This window comes from Ixodes scapularis, unplaced genomic scaffold (genome assembly GCF_016920785.2).
Source record: "Ixodes scapularis isolate PalLabHiFi unplaced genomic scaffold, ASM1692078v2 PGA_scaffold2__306_contigs__length_199485367, whole genome shotgun sequence".
Classification (NCBI taxonomy): domain Eukaryota; kingdom Metazoa; phylum Arthropoda; class Arachnida; order Ixodida; family Ixodidae; genus Ixodes; species Ixodes scapularis.
The window spans coordinates 177138501-177160426 of NW_024609857.1; the positions used below are offsets into that span (position 1 = coordinate 177138501).

General features: G+C 44.4%; 1 protein-coding gene across 1 annotated transcript in view; it reads left to right on the forward strand.

The window, feature by feature from the left end:
- LOC115328081 overlaps window positions 1–21188 on the forward strand; it is an 80157-nt gene extending 58969 nt beyond the window's left edge. The window contains exons 8-11 of the mRNA XM_040222732.1: window positions 10116–10241; window positions 13633–13762; window positions 15460–15573; window positions 21042–21188. Of these exons, the coding sequence (XP_040078666.1) occupies window positions 10116–10241; window positions 13633–13762; window positions 15460–15573; window positions 21042–21188 (517 nt within the window). The remainder of the gene's footprint in view (window positions 1–10115; window positions 10242–13632; window positions 13763–15459; window positions 15574–21041) is intronic.
- The last annotated feature ends 738 nt before the right edge of the window (window positions 21189–21926 follow it).

The following is a 21926-nucleotide window of genomic DNA, read 5'->3' on the forward strand; positions in this document are numbered from 1 at the left end:
GAAATATCACGACTTTGGGAGGGGAAGAGAAAACTAGGGGGAGATGGGAGAGTTTTAAGCCCATCATCTATGGACCTTTCCATCGCCTATCACTTGGGCGAAAAATGCTGAGCTGTGGACGCATGCCTAACGTCTGATCAACCGCAGAGCAAATCAACAGCGCATGCTCAGAAGGCGTTCCAAAGCCCAGCAGACAAAAATGGCAATGCGCAGAAGGCCATTTTCGACAAGGTCTATATCAATAACTCTTTTACACTCGAGTTAGTACAAATCTCCCCTGCAGCTGAGGCACCTTGTCCGGAAAAATTCATGCGTGCGAACTTGGGAGGCACTGACTTGCACTAGTCACCATGTGGACGGACGGCAACAATAGCTTTTGCTCGAAGTTTAGTTCGAGGGGCCTAAATCGTGCTGCAGTTGAGGCAGCCTGGAGCTTCGAAGAGGACACCTCCGATATCAGCTCGGCATACCATGTCGCCAGTACGACACCCATGTTTTTCAGAGGGAAGTGGACATTCCGTAGGCTTTGCTCGTGCCCCATCCCTTGAACCGGGAGGCGCGCTCGTATTGGCTCAACCAGTCGCCCTCGTCTTCATAAAGATCCCCATGGAAAGTCGCCGGCGTCCGCGGCGAGGCCTGCACGTAGACGATGGACGTCGGTTGCGTTCCGTCTTGCTGCGACATGGTGTTCATCGTGACCGCAGTTCTTGTTGGCTTGGCCAATAGAGGGTTGAATTCCGGGTGCAGGCCTTGTGTATGGCAGCTGGTTCGGGTGTCGGGTTCGTCAACGGGAATTAGCTTTCCTGGCTTTGAAAAAAAGGTCGAGCCCGACAGATCTTCTGAGGGGTACGTAACACAGGCATAAAAAGCGGTACCCCGCACCTCCACCAAAATGTCACAAGTAACATCTCATAAGGAAACAAACACTGAAGCAAACTAAGCGTTTACTAGGGCGAACCTGTGCCCAAACAACATAAGATTGAGCGGATGATAACAAGCGTCGGTAGCGACGTAATGGCAGGACAGAGCGGAGGCGAAAGACTGACCATGGAGTGTAACGTAAGGAGTGACCACTCCCATTGGTTCCAGCGGCTCACTTGACTGTCAGCACACCTAGCGGCTGTTGTTAAGTTGGTCTCGGCTTCCTGTTTACGAGCTTCCGTTCACTACATGACTATAGACATAGATCGCTGCTATCTGAATGGGTGGAAAACTAATATAATTGATTCAGTTGCTATCGGACGGTAGCCACCTAGTCTGCCGTGACCTACTATAATCTTGAATTTAGGTTGGAATCCATTGCTTAATGCACGCGTAAATTTTAGATTCCAGAACAGATCACGCGAAATATGCAATATAAGGTTAAAACCACTGAACTCAACAGTGAAACGAAGGGGATGACCGAACAAGAGAATTGAGTAATGCACAATTATTTTTGATAACAAAGACTACCATAACCGACATAGCTGTTATGCAGGCGTCCGTGGAAATATGTACTCCATTTCACCGTAAGGGTGAGCAAAGGAGACGTCTACAAATCTCTGTAACGCGAAATTAGAATGCAGCTCTTATGCAGAAGGAGGAGAGGGTGCGGAAGGGAGGATACGCCCCTCCCCTCCTCCTCCGTACCCTCCCCTCCTCTCCTCCCCTTCATCCTCATTATCTCCCCCACTTCCCTCTACCTTCCTTCCTCCTTCTCCGTATCCCTCCTCCCCTCTTCCTCCCCCATACTTTTCCCTCCTCCCACAGTTTCCCCGCTGAATTTAGCTGAAAAATTGACGCGACGTGACCTAAACATCAATTCAGTTTCACCGCAAAATTTAGCGGGGAAAATAACGTCGCATGACTTGCTGTCACGTCACGCATGAACAAATCCCGTTTCTTTGCTAGATTTAGCAGGGAAATTGATGCGACCTGACCTCAGCACCAATTCAATTCCCCGCTAAATTTAGCGGGAAATTTCGGAGAGCCTCCGATAGATTTAGGGCAAAAATTCAGTTTCTTTAATAGGTTTAGAGGTAATCTTGACGTTACGTGACATCAACACCAAATCAAATCCCCAAATTTAGCGGGGTATTTCCCCGCTAATTCTAGCGAAGAAATTTAATTTGTCTGCTGAATCTAGCGGAGACACTGAGTTTCCCCGCTAAACTTAGGGGGGATTGAATCCGTGTTGAGATCACGTGTCGTCAATTTTCCCGCTAAATTTAGCGCGGTTACGCCGACGCCGGCGCCGCTAAACATAGAAACGGGCGCATTAGGGCTGCGCTCTAAAACGTGTTTGTGTTTGTAGCGTCAGCTCGCTCAAATTTATGGCACACAGAAGAGATCTTTTCTGCGACGCAGCTGATGCTCAAGAGACGCTTGAACACGCTCCACCTGGTTGCGCTTTAACCGACTCCCCTTCGCCACAAAGAAGAACGTCGAGAAATCCACGCGATGACGGCTGCAGCACGCCGCATCCGCCCGCTTGGCTGATGTTATGCGGCTGCCAGGTCGTTCGTCTTGCCAAAGCCCTAGTAGCAGACGTTGTAATATTTTTTAAACCGTTCGAAGCTTCCGATGGCTCTACAAATACGTAAATAAAATAAAAATGCTCCTTAATTGTACAAATATAACGAATGTACAGACGTTAGGAACAGAAGACGGCAGAACGACGTCTCAAGACGTCGTCCTGTCCTTTTCTGTTCCTTCGACTTATATATTCATTTCTGCCTCAGTCTCAGGTTTATTCAACATGGTCACAATTCATTGACTCCCCCGTCTGCACCCTTACTATATTATCACATTTTATTGTCCGACAGACCAGAAGGAAGAATAATTTATCTCGATTTTTTATAGTTTGCGTCGAGTGTGTTGGCAGTTAGAAGCACGAAGTTGGTCTAACATTTCAGAAGTATAAGTTACAGGTTCATACTTTGAAAAAGACAAAGCGAAACAGGCAGGGGAAGCAATTATCACAGCAGGACCTGTTGTGTCAATTACGTGTCCACCGAAGCTGAATTGTCTATTAATCTGGCAGTTAAAAATCAACTTTGACATGAGTTTATAATGGAAAGCACCACTGGTCCACAATGCCTGCGTCTACAAAGGCCGATGTCAGTCGAAGAATCCACGTAGGGACGTCAATTTGTTATTTTTAAACACTCAAAATAACCGACCGAATATATTGGATACCGGTTAATTTCTAACGATTAGGGTTGCTATTAATACCAAATGAAAATATTGGTTCCATTTTCGTTACTGTTAACGCCAAATATTTGCTCATAAATGACTTTTGGCTTGGCTTGCGGTTACCATTTTTAGTCCCTGATAAAACATTTACCTCAAAATTAGTTCAACACATTATAGACACATCTGAACTAGTTACCCAAATCGCAAGTCGCAATTACTTTTTTTTTCGCGAAGTTACTGAAAAATGATATTTAGTCGGAAAGGCTGAGACTCTTCTGGCGATACTGAAAAGGTGAAGTCAAATGTTGTAATTTGGGGACATATGCGGGCACTACAGCTTGTTCCGGACGAGTTATAAGAAGTTTGATGGTGTGAAATTAATGCTAGTTGAACGTGAGAAGAAAAAGAAACGCGCAAAATGCTGTGTTTTTTAGACTGCCCTTTCAACTTGCATGTTATGTATGTGACTCCACCCCCTTGGGGAGCGCTGGAAAATTTGAATGCTGGTTTTGGCATCGCCTTCATTTACCTTTTTCACCGTAGCTATTTGGTATTTGTTATGTTAGGACGTCAATAATTGAGACCAGAACCATAGCCATTCCATAAGCGTTGTGCCCCGAGATCCTGCCTTGATCTCTCGAGCTCCCCCAACACTTCTTCTTTATTTACGAGGGCGTATGTCAGAAACATCACATTTTTCCCCCTTTAATTAAGCAACCACTAAAGGTAGTTACTGGTTTGCAAAACGCTTTGGTGGGTGTCGGATTCGAGTAGGATACCGCCCCACTTTGAGATGTTCATCAGTCATGTCTCCCGTTACGTCGCTCGACCCCGACCTTGTTGTGGGAGTCTGCGTCTCGATGTCCTCGGCCTCGACAATGACCGCTGACGCTCCAGGATTAGGACGCGTTTGTTGGTTGTTGGCCACTGAAGTCTCTTCCGATGATGTCGAGACACACACCGGTTTGTACATGTGAGTACTGTCTGGTGACGGTTCTCGTTGCGGCTGAGCCGGGATCAGCTGATCCTGATGGCGTCTCCATATCCTGCCGGGGGACACCTGTACCTGAAAGGATACCGGTCCTGTTTGAGAAACGACAGTACCACGCGTCCACTTTGACGATTCTCGATAGTTCCTCGCGTAGACATCATCACCCTCTGTCAGCGTGCATTCGTGTTCCGGCCTCGATCTTTGTTGTTTGAACTGAGACCTCGCCACTGTGTCCGAAATGGTGGGTTTCAGAAGATTTAGTCTGGTTCGCAGCTTTCTCCGCATCATTAGATTGGCCGGAGCCTCTTTTGTTGTTGGATGAGTCGTGTTTATGTAGGATAGAAGAAACCTTGAAACCTTGGTGTCAATAGACACCTCAGACGTTGTCTTCTTTAAGTGGTTCTTCATGGTCTGGATGAATCGCTCTGCCAATCCGTTAGTCGACGGGTGATACGGTGCAGACGTAATGTGCACAATACCGTTTGTCTTGACAAAGGTCTTGAACTCTTGAGACACGAACTGTGGCCCATTGTCGGATACCACGCTGACAGGCAGTCCAAAGCGTGCGAAGCACTGGTGCAGGCATTTTATCACGGCTTCGGACGTCGTTGAGTTCAACACGAATACCTCCGGCCATTTAGAATGTGCATCGACTAGCACGAAGAACATCTTGTTCATGAATGGCCCAGCCAGGTCTATATGGACTTTTTCCCACGGGTGTGTTGGCCAACTCCACGGGTGTAACGGTGCCTGTGCTGGGTTGTTTCGTTGCACTTGACACTGCTTACAGGTTCCCACTTCGTCTTCTATGTCTTTGTCGATGGTGGTCCACCACACATAGCTTCTAGCTATTTTATTTGTTCGAACGCTACCGAAGTGATCGCTGTGCAGCTCTTTAAGGACTGTCTCTTGCAAAGTTAGGGGAACAATTACCCGTAGGCCCCACATTAGGCAGCCTTGATGAACCGATAGTTCCAACCGACGCGTGAAGTATGGTATCATTTCTTCTGCGTATTTTTCACTTCCCCAGCCCTTGAGCACCTTCTCCAAGACTTGCCTTAGGACAAGATCATGGGACGTAGCCTCTGCAATATCTGTGCTCTTCACTGGGAAGTTGCTGAAATAGTCGCAGTAGAACACGTAGGTTTCATCTACGACGAATTCGTCTGAAGTCTTCGCAGCTTGCGGGAGTGTTGAAAGGCAATCGGCGTTGGCGTTCTCCTTAGACGAACGATAAACGATGTTGTATCGATGTCCTGCCAGTCTGCAAGCCCATCTCTGAAGGCGTGCTGCCGTCATCGTCGGAACTCCAGTCGTAGGTCCCAAAATCTTTTGAAGTGGAGCATGGTCGGTTATTAGTGTAAAGTTGTACCCATACAGATAGTAATGGAACCTTTTTACACCAAAAACAATGGCAAAGGCCTCTTTTTCAAGCTGCAAGTAGTTCTTCTCATGCGTAGACAGTGTTCGTGAGACATACGATACGGGTCTTTCTGTCCCGTCTTTCATGATGTGGGACAACACCGCTCCTCCGCCGTACGCTGAGGCGTCGCATGCCAACACAATCGGAAGAGTTGGGTCAAAGTAAATCAGCACTGGTGCTGACGTCACCTTCTCTTTCAGCGTCTTGAAGGCCTTTCTACATTGTTCGTTCCAACTCCACTGGACATCCTTGTGCAGCAGGAGGTTGAGAGGACTCAAGATGGTTGCCAAGTTTGGGATGAACTTGCCATAGTAGTTAGCTAACCCCAAAAAGGAGCGCAACTCTGCTTCGTTCTTTGGCTCGGGTGCATCTCGTAGAGCAGCCACCTTGTCATCCAGTGTCCGTAGTCCCTCGCTGCTGATGACATGGCCTAGGTAGGACACCTCTTTTTTGAAAAACTCGCACTTCTCCTTTTGAAGTCGGATGCCATTCTTTTTAAGGCGTTTCAGAACCTCTTTCAGGTTCTTCAGCTGCTCCGCTTTTGTTCTTCCTGTTACTAGGATATCGTCAATGTAACAGGTGGTGTGCGTCAGGCCTTGTAGTACCTGATCCATCATTCGTTGAAATATTGCTGGAGCTGAGGCTACTCCAAAAGGAAGCCTGTTGACTTGAAAAAGCCCCAAATGCGTGTTCAAGGTTAAGTACCTCTTTGAATCTTCGTGCATTTGAACTTGTAAGTACGCTTTGGCTAGGTCAAGTTTAGTGAATAGCTGCCCTCCCGCCAGCGTTGCAAACAGCTCTTCGGTTCTGGGCAAGGGATAACTGCCCACATCAATCACAGGATTCACGGTGGATTTGTAATCCCCGCAGATCCGGATCTCGCCGTTCTTCTTGACGACTGGGACAATTGGAGAAGCAAACTCACTTGTTTCTACCGAAGTCAAGATGCCTCTTTCTTGTAGAGCCAGCAGTTCCTTTGCCACAGCATCCCTTAATGCGTGTGGTACTGGGCTCGCCTTTTGAAATGGTGGAGACATTCCGTGTTTCAGTTTGAGTTTGGCTTCAACTCCTTTTACGCATCCGAGCTCATCTGAGAATATTCCCTTATATTCATTCATCAGACCGTCAATCTCTTGTCTTCCTATCTCTTCGGAACAGTGTATCGCTTTGATGTTCGCCCAGTCCAACTTCATGACTCTTAGCCAGTCACGTCCAAGAAGAGGTGGTCCCTTGAAATCGACCACTTCCATCTTCAGGTTGGACTCCTTGTCTTCATGCATCACCCTCACTTGTACTTCCCACAGGGGCTTAATCTTTGCTCCGTTAAATGCCTTCAAAACGACATTACTTCGTTGCCTTTTGAGGTGCGAAAACTTAGCCTGGTACTTTTGTAATGGCAAAACAGATACTGCTGCTCCTGTGTCTATTTCCATTCTCAAAGGAATTCCACTGACCGATAGCGTTATTTCTAACGGATCATTTCGCGCGCTTCTTAGCTCGTGCATTTCTATCTCTTCGTCGGAATCTTCCACAGTTACAGCCTTCATCGTTTTCTTTTCGTTGCGCTTACTGAAGGGTTTAGACGCTTGTCCTTGCAACTTTGGAGCTGAGCCTTTACAAACTCTTTGCAGGTGCCCTACTTTTCCGCATCTTCTGCATTCCAGGCCCTTCCAGCGGCAATTGACCGACTCGTGATTCTTGTAACCACAGTGTGAACAACCTTCTTTTGCTAAAGGTTTGCTTCCCACCTTAAGAACTTCCGCGCTGGACGACCCTGAGCCTTGTAGAACTTTCGCACTGGAGGATGCGGCTTGCATTCCTACCGCCATTTCAAGCGCTCTCTTGAAAGTCAAATCCTCTTCTGAAAGCAGCCTTTTTTGTATGCTGTCATTGCATAAGCCACATACAAAGCGGTCCCGCAAAGTTTCACTCAGCGCTGTTCCAAATTCGCAGGTTTGAGCCAACTTTTTCAGTGCTGCGACATACTCAAGGATGGTTTCGCTGTCCTTCTGGTCCCTCTTGTGAAAGCGGAAGCGTTCAGCAATCACAATTGGCTTCGGTGACAGATGCGCCCGAAGTATCTCGACAAGTTCGAAATAGGTCTTACTTGATGGGGCATCCGGCGCTACGAGGCTCTTGAGTAGCGCGTAGGTCCTTCCGCCGATGATGCTCAGGAATGCCGCCACTCGTCTCGGTTCCTTCACGTCGTTGGCGATGAAGAATTGGCCGATTCTGTCGGCATACGTTGGCCAATCCCCTCCCGCTTTATCGAAGGGTTCGATGCTTCCGAGCGTTGACATGGCCCTTGTCGTAGCGCTGAGCGGCTTCCTTGAAGTCAATCCTAGACGGAGTACCTCGTCGCCAGTTTGTTATGTTAGGACGTCAATGATTGAGACCAGAACCATAGCCATTCCATAAGCGTTGTGCCCCGAGATCCTGCCTCGATCTCTCGAGCTCCCCCAACACTTCTTCTTTATTTACGAGTGCGTATGTCAGGAACATCACAGTATTTAAATATACTAAATCACCTGCTGAATGGAGTAAAGTTAGTGAATTTAGAAAATGTGTTTAATTTGAGTTGCTAAATAAACCTATGAACTAATTCTTAACTTGTACTTCAACTACGAACAAAATTATTCTTGGAGTTGTAACATTGATAAAGTCTATGCTCAAACACACACAAACGTAGTAAGAATTTAATTCTTACTGAATTTAAATTGAATTTGGCCTTGAAAGGGGAATCGTGTCACGGTAAGCCACGGTCTAAACGCCCATGCGCACAGTTGCGTTTGAGCGCGGTGCGTTCCTAGCGGTAAGCGGACACGTAGCGTTGCGAAGAGCGCTTGAGCCAAGCTTATACAGACATTTTGAGAACATGATAGCGCTTCAAGACAGGGACGAGAATAAGTACAAGACAACACAATGCGCTAGCGCATTGTGTTTTCTCGTTCTTACTCTCGTCCCTATCTTGAAGCCCCTATCATGCTCTCAAAGTTTCAGTACCAACTCGCCCAGGAAACCGCATTACTAAACTTTATGCACACAATTGTGTTGACAAGCAGTCGGCCACAGTCAACAGCCACTGAGAACGCGCTATCGTCGCTAGCGCGTATCAATAGTAAGCAGAATTCACGGCAACATGGCTGCAGCTGCCAAAGCGTCGAAGTGGGCGATTTTTGGACAATCCCGCTGGCTTCCTCGAGCTTCTGTCAGTCTTGAACCATCGGACTTTGTCGTAGTCAATTGCAACAGTGTAAACCAGCCTTAATCCAGTTGGCCGGGTTCCAAACACCTACGTCGCGAGCTCCGCGGGCCGCAAGACGCCACTGCGAAACAAGACAGAAGAAAAATGAGACGTATAAAAATCTCTGTAATGCGAAATTAGAGCGCAGCTCCTGAGGAGGAGGAGGGCAGGGTATGCCGGTCCTCCTCCTCCTCCTCTAACCCCTTCTTCTTCTCTCCTCCTACTCCTCCTCCACCACCCACTCCTCCCCCCTTTTCCTCCAATTCAGTCTCCCCGCTAAATTTAGAAGGGAAAATGACATCACGTGACCTGGTGGCACGTCACCTATTAACAAATTCAGTTTATCCTCCAGATTTAGCGGTAAAATTGACGTCACGTGACCTCAGCAGCAATACAATTTTCCCGCTATGTATGGCGCGGTTACGTTGACGGCGATGCCGTGAAACACGGAAAGGGGCGCCTAAGAGCTGCGCTCTAAGGAAACCAGAATAGGCAAAAGGGAGGACTCTGAGACTCTTCAAGAAAACTTCGCCAGCTGTGAAAGCTTCAGAACAACCAGAAAAAAGGATCGGCACAAAAGGAAAATGTGGCGACACTTTAAACGGCGCCGCGTGTCTGAAAGACTGAGACTGGACTTAGGGCTCCACTGCGTTCCTCATAAAACAAATATTTCCATATGATGGTTTGGTCGACAGATCAACATGAAACTGCCACTTCTTCTCTGAGCGTGCCTTTTTTTTTTGCCATTTCTTTCTGGAATCCCAGGAATTTATTTTGCATGTCAACCATGTAAGTCGGCCATGCGAAATAATTCTCACTTTCAAATACACTGAAAGTCAGTGGCCGTGTTCTGTAGAAAAGTATAAAAAGCTCTGATGTCAAATTTACGGCAGTCGTTTCAGAAACTTGGAAGTGAACGAAGGACAAATCATCTCACCTTCTAGAAAAGCTTGAGTTCTACACCGCTTCACCTTTTTCTTAAACACAAACAATACATTTCTAGTTCATAAAATAAAGTGTGTGAAAGCACGCCGTTTACTACTATAACTAGTATTTTTCGTGTATTTGTTGTTTCAGTTTTACTTTTATGCCTATGCCATCTTATACGTGCACCAGGCAAGCGCCCTCTAAGGTGGTTCGTGGGTAAAAAAAGTGAAGCTTATTAATAGTATTACTATAGGTGGGGCCCTATTTGTCGTAAATTATAGCATCAAATACTTCCTGAACACTTAAATGGAGCAAGATATGTTTTGATGCTTTTCATGTTTGTTTTATACATGTAGATTGGGCGCAGTAGGACCACGGATAAGCGACGGATCCCTTTTGTCCCAACCCGGCGGGGGATCCTATCATTATGGCCTCAGCGACGAAGGAAAAAAAGCGATCTTTGAACATTACAAGAGGAAGCAGTGAGTAGCTTCAAGAGAGTATTTATTGTACATTTTATTTTTTCTGATGAGCAACTCTACAACGATTGACAAAGACATGCATTTATTAAGCACATTTGTATAATGGTGCTTATTGACTAGGGTCATGTAATTCTTAGACCACGATACCTCAGCTAGGGCCGAGGTACCGTGGAAGAGGTCACGGGCGGCATCGTGGCCATGGGCGACCGCGATACACCTGCTAAAGCCGAGGTATTGCAATCGTTTGTGGAATATATAATAAAAAATAGCACACGATTTCCGATGAACGTTTTTTCTCACTTATTCTTGATATACGTATCATTTAGTGAAATTCTGCGCTCCAGCACTTGCGTCACAAGTTTTACCTTGTTCATTATAGTAAAAGAAAAAAAAACATCTTTAATTTAGATTTTTGATTTAGGGCAAGCTCAATATTACCGCCACGTACAAATCCATGGTGCCTTTAGCTATGATTAATTATATAAGATATCGTGCGTTATCACTAAGGCCCGAACTAAATTAGTTTAAAAAGCGCGAACAAACGAGGACAATAAAGAAACACAGACGACAGGACAGGCGCTTCCCAAAGAGAGAAGCGCCTGTCCTGTCGTCTGTGTTTCTTTATTATCCTCGTTTGTTCGCGCTTTTTAACCTTTTATTCAGTAATGGACCAACTAGCCCAAACCCAAGTTTTAATGTAAATTAGTTTGCATGACAGTCGCCCTCACCGGTGGTTGCCGATCGGGTTTGGATAGAGCTGGGGCATCCTGCCTTCTACGAATAATTTTAAGGAATGCATTTCCAACACGGCAAGTGGAGGTGAACTTCATCTCCAATTCTCCGCCCGAGTTCAATCATCTATACCCGTATTCACTTAGCAATACCACGTTATAAACTGAAAACAACAGGCTCGAACAAATATGATGAACACACCATAATATGTCGCCAGGTGTGGATTCTCTGCTGCAATTTCAGTTTTCATGACAAACTGATGAGTATCATAACTGTTTGTCGTACCCTGCGTTTAGTACCTTCACAGAGGATAGCTACAACGGCAGTTAAGGCTACCATATGTGGTGTTTGTACCTATTATCAAGGCTGGTATTCTGATGCCTTGGAGATAAGCCTGTGAGTTTAAGTTTACACATTATTCAAAACCTTCTAATTCACTTCACGTACATTTACAACTTCAAAATAATTTATGATAATATTACTGGAAGATATTGAAAATCCCACACGTCTTTAGACGGGGTATTTTAAGATTTACAGATTTGTTTAAAAAATATTGAAAGCTACACTAATGCGCTTTTGGCAGGTGAGTTAAACGGCTGGGCGTACACATTATAGGGGGGCTAATCGTCACGATAAGTCAGATAAATAACTTCACTGTGTTAATTAACTTCTTTAATTACTGAGGAGATACCTATGGTTTTGATGAGCCACTTGCTGAACGTCATCGAAAGCCACTGAAGGAGTAAATTCCAGAGTGCCATGTCCCGTCACCTGCCTTGTCGGAAAAGGAGCGCATGTTTCTTTGTTGATCGGTTATGATAATCTTCTTGGTTTTTGGATGACAGCGAACTTTCGCCACGTGATTTTACACCATCACAATTGTCCTTGTTAGACTGCAACGTTTACCCGCGCGAGCGGCCACATGGGAACATTACAATCGCAGTATTGACGACAATTACGGTTAGACGTCGGGAGGATTATTATTATTTCAGTAAATGTCTTAGTTTTCGAGGCATTATATTGTAAACTTTCACAATTTTAGTCGTATTTAAAAATTGCGCCCAAAACAGCGCCGCAGACCTTGCTTACAATGAGCTCGAGAAGAGTGACCGATTGGGGAGGATATAAGACAGTTGCGCCCCAAGCGACTAACTTTAGAACTACACGCATGGGGACAACCAATAACAATGACTCAGCGATCGGCTGGCGTAACCGAACGCCGCGTCAGCGTTCGGCTGAAGTTCGTGCTCTCCGGTTGCCCGAGGGGGGAGGGGGCTATTTGTTACCACTCCGTCCTGCATGACCGATGTATTTGGATGCAGCAGGCACGATGCATATGCCCAGCTCAGCACAAAATCCGAAGTGGGTCAAGCCCGCATTCTATGACCGCTGCTTTCGGGCGAGATCCGGCACTGCTTTCGGGAGAGATCCGGAAATGTAACTTCGTTTATTGTTACTATTTTTGCGTTGCACTGTGCCCTGCGTTCTATTGAAGAAGGTGGCATGGACATATCCAGAAGGCCTGTGGGGATGTTCACAGGCCTTGTGTTGGTAAACAACAAGGTGTAGAAACAACAAACGGGTCAGAGCGCCCGTCATAGTTACATCTCCTCGCCTCAGATATAAAATAAGAAAGACAGTGCGAGGGGGAAAGGGGGATTACTAGGAAAGCTGAAGTCAAGAGGAGCGTCATCCTTTCCACAAAAGCTTTTCTCGTGTGAGTTCTTTGCCCCCTTGCACTGTCTTTCTTATACTGTATCTGACTTTAGTAGTTTCACTCACTTCTTCACTTGCGCCGTCGGCGCACCTACCAAGGACACGCTACCGAGATAGCGACATTATTGAAACGAATACGTCACTCCTCCAATGGTTATTATGGGCAGAGCTTGTGGAACTTTTTTTAGCGCATCATGTCTAAATCGTGTTAAAAGGGTGAAAAGGACAAAGTTGTACATAAAAAATCATTACCCTCTCCCAAATACTTTTCACCAGCCTGGCCTCCAACCGCAATAGCCGACAATACTGCAATTAAAGTATGATCCCTAAACCAATAGTTGAAAAGTTGATTAGCGAATCCGAGTAAATTATGCAATTTACATTGGCTATTATCGCCTCGTCTAATGTCCGCCTAGTCTGATAAATGTATGACGCAGACTGCGCTCGCCAAGCTCTCACCCCCTTTAAAAAATATGTTCGAATGAAAATCAAACGTTTTGTGTCCGTATATTTATTTACGCTATAGTCCTAGATAGATCTGTCTGAAAGAGCAAGAAACAATTGAGTGCAAGTAAAACTCATTTAATCTTTTTGAAACGATTCGTTCAACCATAATATTAATAATATATATATTAAAAGGTGCTCCTGGAACACACTCGTCAGACAATGCATTACAACCTTCGTGTTAGAGCTGGAAACTGAAAATAAAAGAGGAGCATACCTTTAGTGCCATCAAGAACTGTCGCTCTTTAGTAAAAATACGACGTTTGAATAGACCTTTTGTTTGTAGACATCGAAGTTGCATGAATTCGTATTCTCTAAACGCATGCTATTTTTTTAAAAGAGGAACTCCAATTTAAAAAAAAAAATGTTTTACACAAAAAAAAAAAGAAATAGAAAGAAAATAAGAACGGTTTATTTATATTTTTTTTTTCTTTTACAGTAAAACAGAAAATGGTTGCTGGAAGGACAGACCAAAACCGATGATACCAAAATATCCTGTTGACTTCCTGCTGGAGAGACGTGTTGATATTTGTACAGAAACCTATGGAACACCGTACAAGGAGTGCCCGGTGGGGATAATAGCACTTCTATTACATAGAAGCGCACTTATATACAATACTTTTCTTAACGAGAATGACGCCCAAAACGACTCGGGCGTTGTTTTAAAAACTTCTTGATATTAAAAATTACGCTTTTTCCGCAACGCTTTTTTCGCTATATAGAAATTGACCTGGCATAGGGTGGAGAGTATTTAAGAAAGGATTAATCGCACGAGATATTGCTCCGCCCCTCTTAATGCTTTCTTTAGCCCCAAAAGAATGTGTTACATGATATGGTCCCCACGCATACGTACTGGTTGGGGTAAAACAGCCCTGTGAATCGCTGGAGCTGCCCCGACCTATCGGTAGTGCGGCGGCTTGTATCAAACCGCTATAACCCTCTGATGTTGGTGTCAGTGTATTTTTTTGTTTATATCTCCATTGTTTTTTTTTGTGTTTTTTTGGGGGGGCCTTTGGATGTTTCTCTTGTGCTTCCCGGATAGGAATGGGCCACAAATATTACATGGAGGATTCGGTACGCTCCTCATGATCCAAGTCTTCCTTTAAACTCTCTCCCTCTCTCTCTCTCTCTCTCTATATATATATATATATATATAAAACACGTGGCACACTTTGGCAGCGACAAGTTTTATAATTCCTCCTATTTGCATGCATTTGCTAATGGTCGTTGGTTGTTAAGCAAAGATTATACCAATTGGAATGCGAATGTTGGTTATTCTTTGGTTTATGGTTGAGAGGGTTCTTCTAAGTGACTTAAGGCAGAAATCGCCAAGGGGATTCACTCCTCAAAGCAAACGAGGCTATAATCGACGTTCCAAAGGCTAATTAGAATATCAATAAATAATTTTCTAAGGGTGTGCGTAATTTCGTCATGTGTAATGCCACTTGAAATACGGCTTTATTTTTTTCGTTATTTGTATTAAATTTATTTGTTATAGTTTAAAAAACTTTTCAAAAATCTTCCTACTAATAGTCAGGACGGTTTAGCGCCCAGAGATTTCTTTCACAGGTGCGCTGCCCACAACTACCGTAAGACGTCACTGCGCTCTTCTCGTAGGCCCGATCGTCGTCTGCAGTACCGATTTTTCTCTATTTGTACGGTTTCTTTTATCCGCCTACGGCTACACGTTTGCCCAAAAGTGCTGCTGACAGCTTTTGGAAAGTGTATTGAAACGACAGTTACTTTTCTAAATTGGCTGCCGCCTCTTACGGTGCCACCACTCAACATAAAAAAAGTACATGGTAGCGCTAAGTTGTTCGAAGAAAGTGCGCAGTGAAGGCAAACAATTTTAAACGCGCTCTGGCGCGGTTCCGCTCATGTGCCACAATCCTCAAGACTTTTTTTATATATATTGTTTCAGTTTTTTTTTATTAACATCATTAAAATATATTCATTGTCGGCTAGCCATGTGTTGTCACAACAATTCCTAGAAAATCGTTAAAATATTTTTCTAGACAGTGTACTATTTTACAGTCTTCCCAATGTTTAAAAAGTATTCGAATCGTACTTTTACTTGATTCGATGCCACCGCTGTTTAATTCATAATCGAATCGGTTGCCAAAATTGTTCCAACATCCCCACGTTTATAAATCTTCTGCTGTTTCTAACAGCGCGTAAATATTGCAGTCGGGGTAGAAACTGTGATGTCAACAAGATGCATTAAAATTTATGGTTTATTTTCTTTTTTTAAATTTTTGTTTAACAGGAAGTGGACGGGCAACGAATTACTGCCGAATGCCGCGTTTTATGCTGCCTTGGCGGTTCTCGGAAGCAAGAGGTATTTGTGCCTGACGGAGCCGAATGTGGTCCGGATGGTCGAGTACGCATACAACTTGATTTTCCTTATTCGTCATTTGGTTATAACTAGCGTTATGTATTTTGCGGAGTATACCTATAAACAGAGAAGCTCGTACGCACAAGCAGGATTTCGGGGAATCAGAGAAAACCGAAAAAGAAATTTGCCCGGCTGTTCTTTATTATGGGATTCCTCCAGGAAAATAAATGTTTATCGGCAGCCTTATGTTCTGCTAGTCCAAGAAAACAGACACACTGCACCGTCTTACAGGTCGGTTCTTTGTTTGGGAACCATGCGCCTCACCTCGTTTCTTTCTATTTTCGTTATTTGGACTTTTCCTAAATTATTCGGGTCAAGCGAATGGTCTCTGAGATTGGAAAGTCCTACGCCCCTGTCGGGTTATTATTTTGTACACTCCCCCATAATTGAAACTTCTTGTCCAACATCGAACTTAAGATCTAAAAAATAACAAAATCCATGAAAAGGAATAACCCTGTCAGAAAAACCCGAGACGCTGAGGATATACCGGAGGACGCTATAACTTCACATTTAAGACTCGAAAGCAATAGCTTTCCACTCTTACAGTTGAAGGTATAGCGTGCTTGTAGCCCTATTTTCCCCTTTCGTCCACGAGCCTTGCAAACGTGCTGTAGCCTAGTCGAATAAAAAGAAGAAGCGTGTCTGGCTCGCACCCGAAGAGTCGTGGGTTCGAATCCCGCCTAAAACTCGTAAGATGTTTTATTTAAGTCAATAAATGAATTACTTTAGAAAGTCGAATCATTTCAAATATGCGGCGACCTTTAATTCGCATTACACGTCAGTTTTTTAATTACTTGCTTTGCTCGCGTGACGTCTCGTTTCACGTGAGCGTTGTGGGTTGTTTGAAATTCCCGCGCGAGGCCATGTGACTGTGACGTCATGACCCTATCGACCATCCAGGATTTCAGGTCCCACGCCACCAAGGTGACGCCGGCTTTTCTGCGACACGGGCTTAATAAAACTATCGCTTTAAAATGGACCTTGCATTGATTGCGTGAGCTAAAATATGCCTTCGTACCGCACAATTCTAAACTAGGTTTTGGAGTAATTTTAGTTGGAAATTCAATTCTGATAGAAAATGTTGATTTGTTAAGTTTTGGATAGGTAGCTACGCTATGAGATAACCTTTTCACAGAGAAAAATAATTTAGCCCAATATTTAAGTCGCGATACACAATTCGTGGTCGGGGCGATTTTGATGTTTTGGCATGTCATCCAGAAGTAGAAGTACGTTTCGGAATCGATCATACAGACAACAGACAAGCAAACGAATATTTTTATAGCCTCGTCGCAGAGGTCTACCACAAAAATGAGCCTTCTCCGCGAAAAAAAAATGACCGCATCTCCACGTGGTGAATGATGTTCATTGGGGCGAAGCTCTGGTGGTGCTGATGATACTGATTTTGTTCATAGGTAGTGTTGATGGTGCTGACTTTTTTTATTGCTCATAGGTAGTGCTGAGTTCCGGGTTCCGCTTCGACTTCAATATTACTGCTTTATGGTCTTTGAAATGCAGAGCCAGTGGTTCTTCTAGCGGATCGGCTTGGATCCACTAGAAGCCGTGGGAATGCATCTCCACCGCTCAAGTCAACGGTCCATGTCAGAAAGAGAATGTGTGATATGGATCGCGGTTATATACACAGTTGAGCATTTGACCGCAACGCCCTCTCGTCTATAATAAACGTTGAGTCAATGCATGCAAAGTTTAACGCGATTATATAAGCATTTGACCGCAGCGCCCGCTCCTGCATAGACGTTGAGCGGCTACATGCAATGTTTCATCCATGACATCCCCAGCTCTTGAGTTACCACCACATGTCAGATCCCCCTCTAGTCCCGCAGTCGTGGTCGAGTGGTTAAGGCGATGGACAAGAAGTCCATTGGGGTCTCCCCGCACAGGTTTGAATCCTGTCGACTGCGACAGCACTTTTTTTTTAAGAAGACAGATGGGAATGGCACACGATGTGAGCACGAACGCCGGACGGACAAGGCTAGACCCTAAGGAGCTTCGCCTCTAATAATTTATAATCATTGTCATCGTGAGAGCGGCCCTAAACTTAGTTCTACTACCGTGTGTCGTCCCAAGAGAAAGTCCCTGAATGAAAGCACATCACGGCGCTAAAAATAAGTATCCCGATGTTCATATTGTCACGGATAAAGGCGACGAAACGGAAAATAATGAACCGAAAGTAAAAGGTTTAATAAGCGAACTTGTGCCAAATTAAAAAAAAAAAAAAAAAAAAAAAAAAACGAGCATTGAGACAGCAGGAAAGCGGGCGGCGATTTGGTGGCGTAACAGCAAGTGAGCGATACTGACTAGGCACGGTCAATCTGGCCTTCTTATCGTTTACGGTCGGAGTAAGTGTGTACGCGAATCTTCTAGATGAACCAAGAAGCGGATCTTCTCGATCGTGCACGCGGCAATATAGCACTAATCTTTTTTTGGCGGTGAGGGGCGGGGGGAGGGGGGGCAGTATATTTTAGAACGTACGTGTTCCACTAAAAGCGCATGAAAAATTTCAGTTCGGTGTATCTCTAACTTGCAAGATTAGGGCGTCTAAGGGGTTCGGCTGATGAAACTTTTTGACGACGGGAAAGAATTTACCGTCCCTCTTATGACACCACTGTGCAAGATTAACTTTTCTAGAGTAATCACGCAAAGAGTTTTCATACAGTAGGTAAATGTGTTTATGGTGTTTGTGAATTTGATGCAGCATCGATAGTGTAAGGGACACTTATTTAACTTTGAAAAGAGAAAAAAAAGCTCCAGTCGGTTCCTTCGTAACACATAACGCATTTTTTTTTAAGTATCAAATGCTTTCTAATTAATATTCTATGTGTAAACAAAAAAACAAGCAACGAAATACTTACTCGTTACTTGCAAAATAAAGGAACGAGTTGACGACCTACCTTACATCAAAATGAATGGAACGCGTTGCCGTTATCGACTCAAACTAACGGACGTAACATTTGCATTTTTTGTTTTATTTATAAACTGAAGTTAATAGCGTTTTTATTTGGCGACAGGGTTTTTCGACACTAGGTCAAAGGGCGTAAGCGGTGGGGTTTTTCTAAAGAGGGACTTTTTGCGTGGCGAATAGACAGGAAAACTTTTGAAGGTCTGTGGAATGAGGGCAATAATTAATGACTTGGCGCCTATGCTTCATTTCAGCTTAAAGAGGGACACTGCCCAAAAAAAGTGAACGTTTGAAACACTTGTTTAATTTAAATGACATTCACACTGCTTGTTTCCGTTGATGTTGAGAACATTTGTGCCAAATTTTGTTAACCTAAGTGAAGGACAAAAAAATGGAAATGTTCAAAGATGGAAGTGGGCGTGTCTGCGTAGGAAAACTATCGGTTTGAAATTACTTATACATTTGTTATTTTCATGCATTATATTGCTTTAAGGCAGTTCAGAGAAGATAGCTATAGAGGTATATTTCTATATTTTACCATCTTTCATGATGAAAAAGCCACACAAATACTGTTTTTTTTTATTTCCATTTTTTGTCCAACATTTTAGTTCTTGAGCATGGAAGATTAGAAAAATAAGAAAAAAAGTACAAGCTCATAGCTATCGTCCCCTTAAAATTTTACCATGAAAATCTCTTAAAAATGAGTACAAGTTACGTAATAACAAAACGATAGTTCTCCTGAAGTGAAATTTAAGCCAAAAAGTGGAATGTAAGAAAATTAGTTCAAATTGCTCCAAGCGCTGCGTTTTCTTTAGCATCGGTGAACCGAAAATAATTCATAAAAAAATTTACTATGCAATGTAAACTAATGCAATTTTCCTAAAATACTCTTTAAATGTTGGTGGTTGTAAATATGCCAGTTTTGAAAATCAAGGTTTTTTTGCAGGAACTGTTTTTTTCTGGGTAGTGTTCCCCTTTAAGTCCAAGCACACGCGACGCTACGAGCTAATGGGGTCAATCAAGGAGCTCCGAAAGCGCCACTCACTGGTCCCTTTTTGTTCATGATTGAACAGAATACCGTTATCGTGTGGTAAACAGTGCAGTATTCAATCTGGTAGAAGTGTCAATGATCCACTGAGGGAGCATTCCTTATTTGTGAGATCGTCCCTTGCGGGCCTTTTGGCAATTCTTTGTGACAGGGCTGGGTGTGCCCCTCAGCTTGAAAAAAAACACAGTAATGATGCGATAAAAGAACAAAGTAATGAGGGAGAAGACGGAAGCATTTCAGATATTATAACGTAAGGAAGGCGCGTATGTCAGTCCTCCCTCGGTTTCCCTGTTTAAGAAAGAGATAGAGTATCTTATCCAATGAGAGCCTAATGTGCGTTGACGTTTGTGTGATGGATTATTCAGGAGTTCGACGCATTCATGCATTTCTTCAATTAAAAACTTAATTTTTAGTAATTTCTAGTTAGCGCCTTGTCCGCCTTTGCCTTCGTCTGATCCGTTGTCATTTTGTGCCGCTTTCTCGTTCCTAAACTACTCCGTTTACCCCTAAGCTGACAGTGCAGTGGGAGCTAAGCGCTTGCCCGAGCAATCAGCCGCCTCCCTCTTATCACGTGACCCCATTCTATGTTCGTGGGCATGCGCGAAAGAAACTTGGTCCCGTGGCAAAAGATGGAAGTGTAACTGGCCCAACGAGCACGTAGCTTCCACGGCAGTGTCAGCTTAGGGGTTAGCGGATGATAGTTTCGCTTAGTGCTGCGGTAGCCAAGGGCGGTAGAGGGGGAAAGCAACTTTTGTCCGAATTTTGAGCGAAGGCCTACTTTTCTGGCAAGGAATAGCGACGTGCGAGTGTACATAGAAAGGGTCAGAACAAGAAAGGAGTTCCCTTTTTCCCTCCTCTTGAACTGCTGGAGGTATTTCCGCCCAGGTACATTTGGTAACGCTGCGCGCTTTGTGAGTTGACGAGGAAAGCTAAGAAGGAAGAAGTTGAAAAATTACGAGCTCTGCATGTAAAGCTTTCCCCTCTTTCCACTTTAGCAAATCAAACGCGGCAAAAGAGGCGAGGGGTGATGAGAAGGGACTCGCTTACTCTCCAGCGTCCGCTCTGCTGGACGAAAATAGTAAATTGCTTTGCGAGAGAAGCTTGTTCTGATTTTCTTAACCGGCCACAGAGTATAGTTAGCTCATCTGTCCAGTCGTACAGTGTACGCAAACGACAGCAGCTACAAGATGGGAGGCCACAATCACAGGGATGGTTATCGCTTCTTGTAAAAACGATCCCAGGGATTGATTTAACGTATACCATTGAAATTACGAACACTGGCCAGGTGGCGCAAGCTGCCGCCCGATTCACAGCCTTCATTCGCGTGTATTCATCTACCCATTACACGCCCACTGCTACGACGTCTTTTTTTTACTACTTTGGGGATACACTCACGTTTGTGACCGCATCGGTGTGGTTTTGGCTTAGCAACTTCATTAGTGTTTTGCTACATAAGACGTCACTGATCTTCTCAACATCTTCTTTCAGATGTGTATTCACGGATGGTGCGTAGATAAAATTGGGGACTACATATCCACGCCGGGGCTTTCGATTTCAACAATACCGGGAGGAACACCCTACGACTGGGATAAATTGAAATCACAAATGCAGTCTGAGAACGAAGAAAACATATAGCCGTTTAATAAAGTTACTCTTCCTCCATTAATGTCAAATATATGCATAGTGTATTGACTGCTGTATCTTGCATTTCTAAGCCTTGCGGAACAGAAATGTCAATCTTGTAGTGACACGTCTAAAAAACAAACAGGGTTGTTGTGTTGTGCTTTGTGTTAGCATAGGCACGTTATCAATATCATCATCATATTGTTCATTATGTCCAAGAACGTCTAAATACCACAGGAGCCGGCATGACGTCATGCTCAGTGACGCCAGATAAATAACTCAATCCCAGACTGCCTTGCACACCGACTCCACCGACGCGACCGACGCGCAGCTCCCATCGGCTGCCTACCGTTCAGTCGTCTGCTACGTGCGTGCCTTTCTATTGCGGTCTGCTTCGTCTGCCCGCTGTCACAGCTGGCTTTCAATACAATAGTCGCGCCAAAAAAAAAAAAAAACGTTTCCATGCGAATGCGCATTCTCATCACCGCGGATCTAAACGACACTTGCATGAACATGGCCTTCTACGGCTTTCTCAACCCGTGGTGCCATTCTTAGCATTCGTGCGTACGACGCTTGACACGCTCGCGTTTCAAAGCCGCGCCATGACGCATTGCTCTAGACGACGCTCCCGGGGCGGTGTAGAGAGCGTCCGCTATACGCCGACTTCGTACAGGTCAGGCAAGTGTTGGGCTCCAAATCACACCTGTTCAACAGCGATTCAGTGGACGGCGCAATGTAAACATCTGGCAA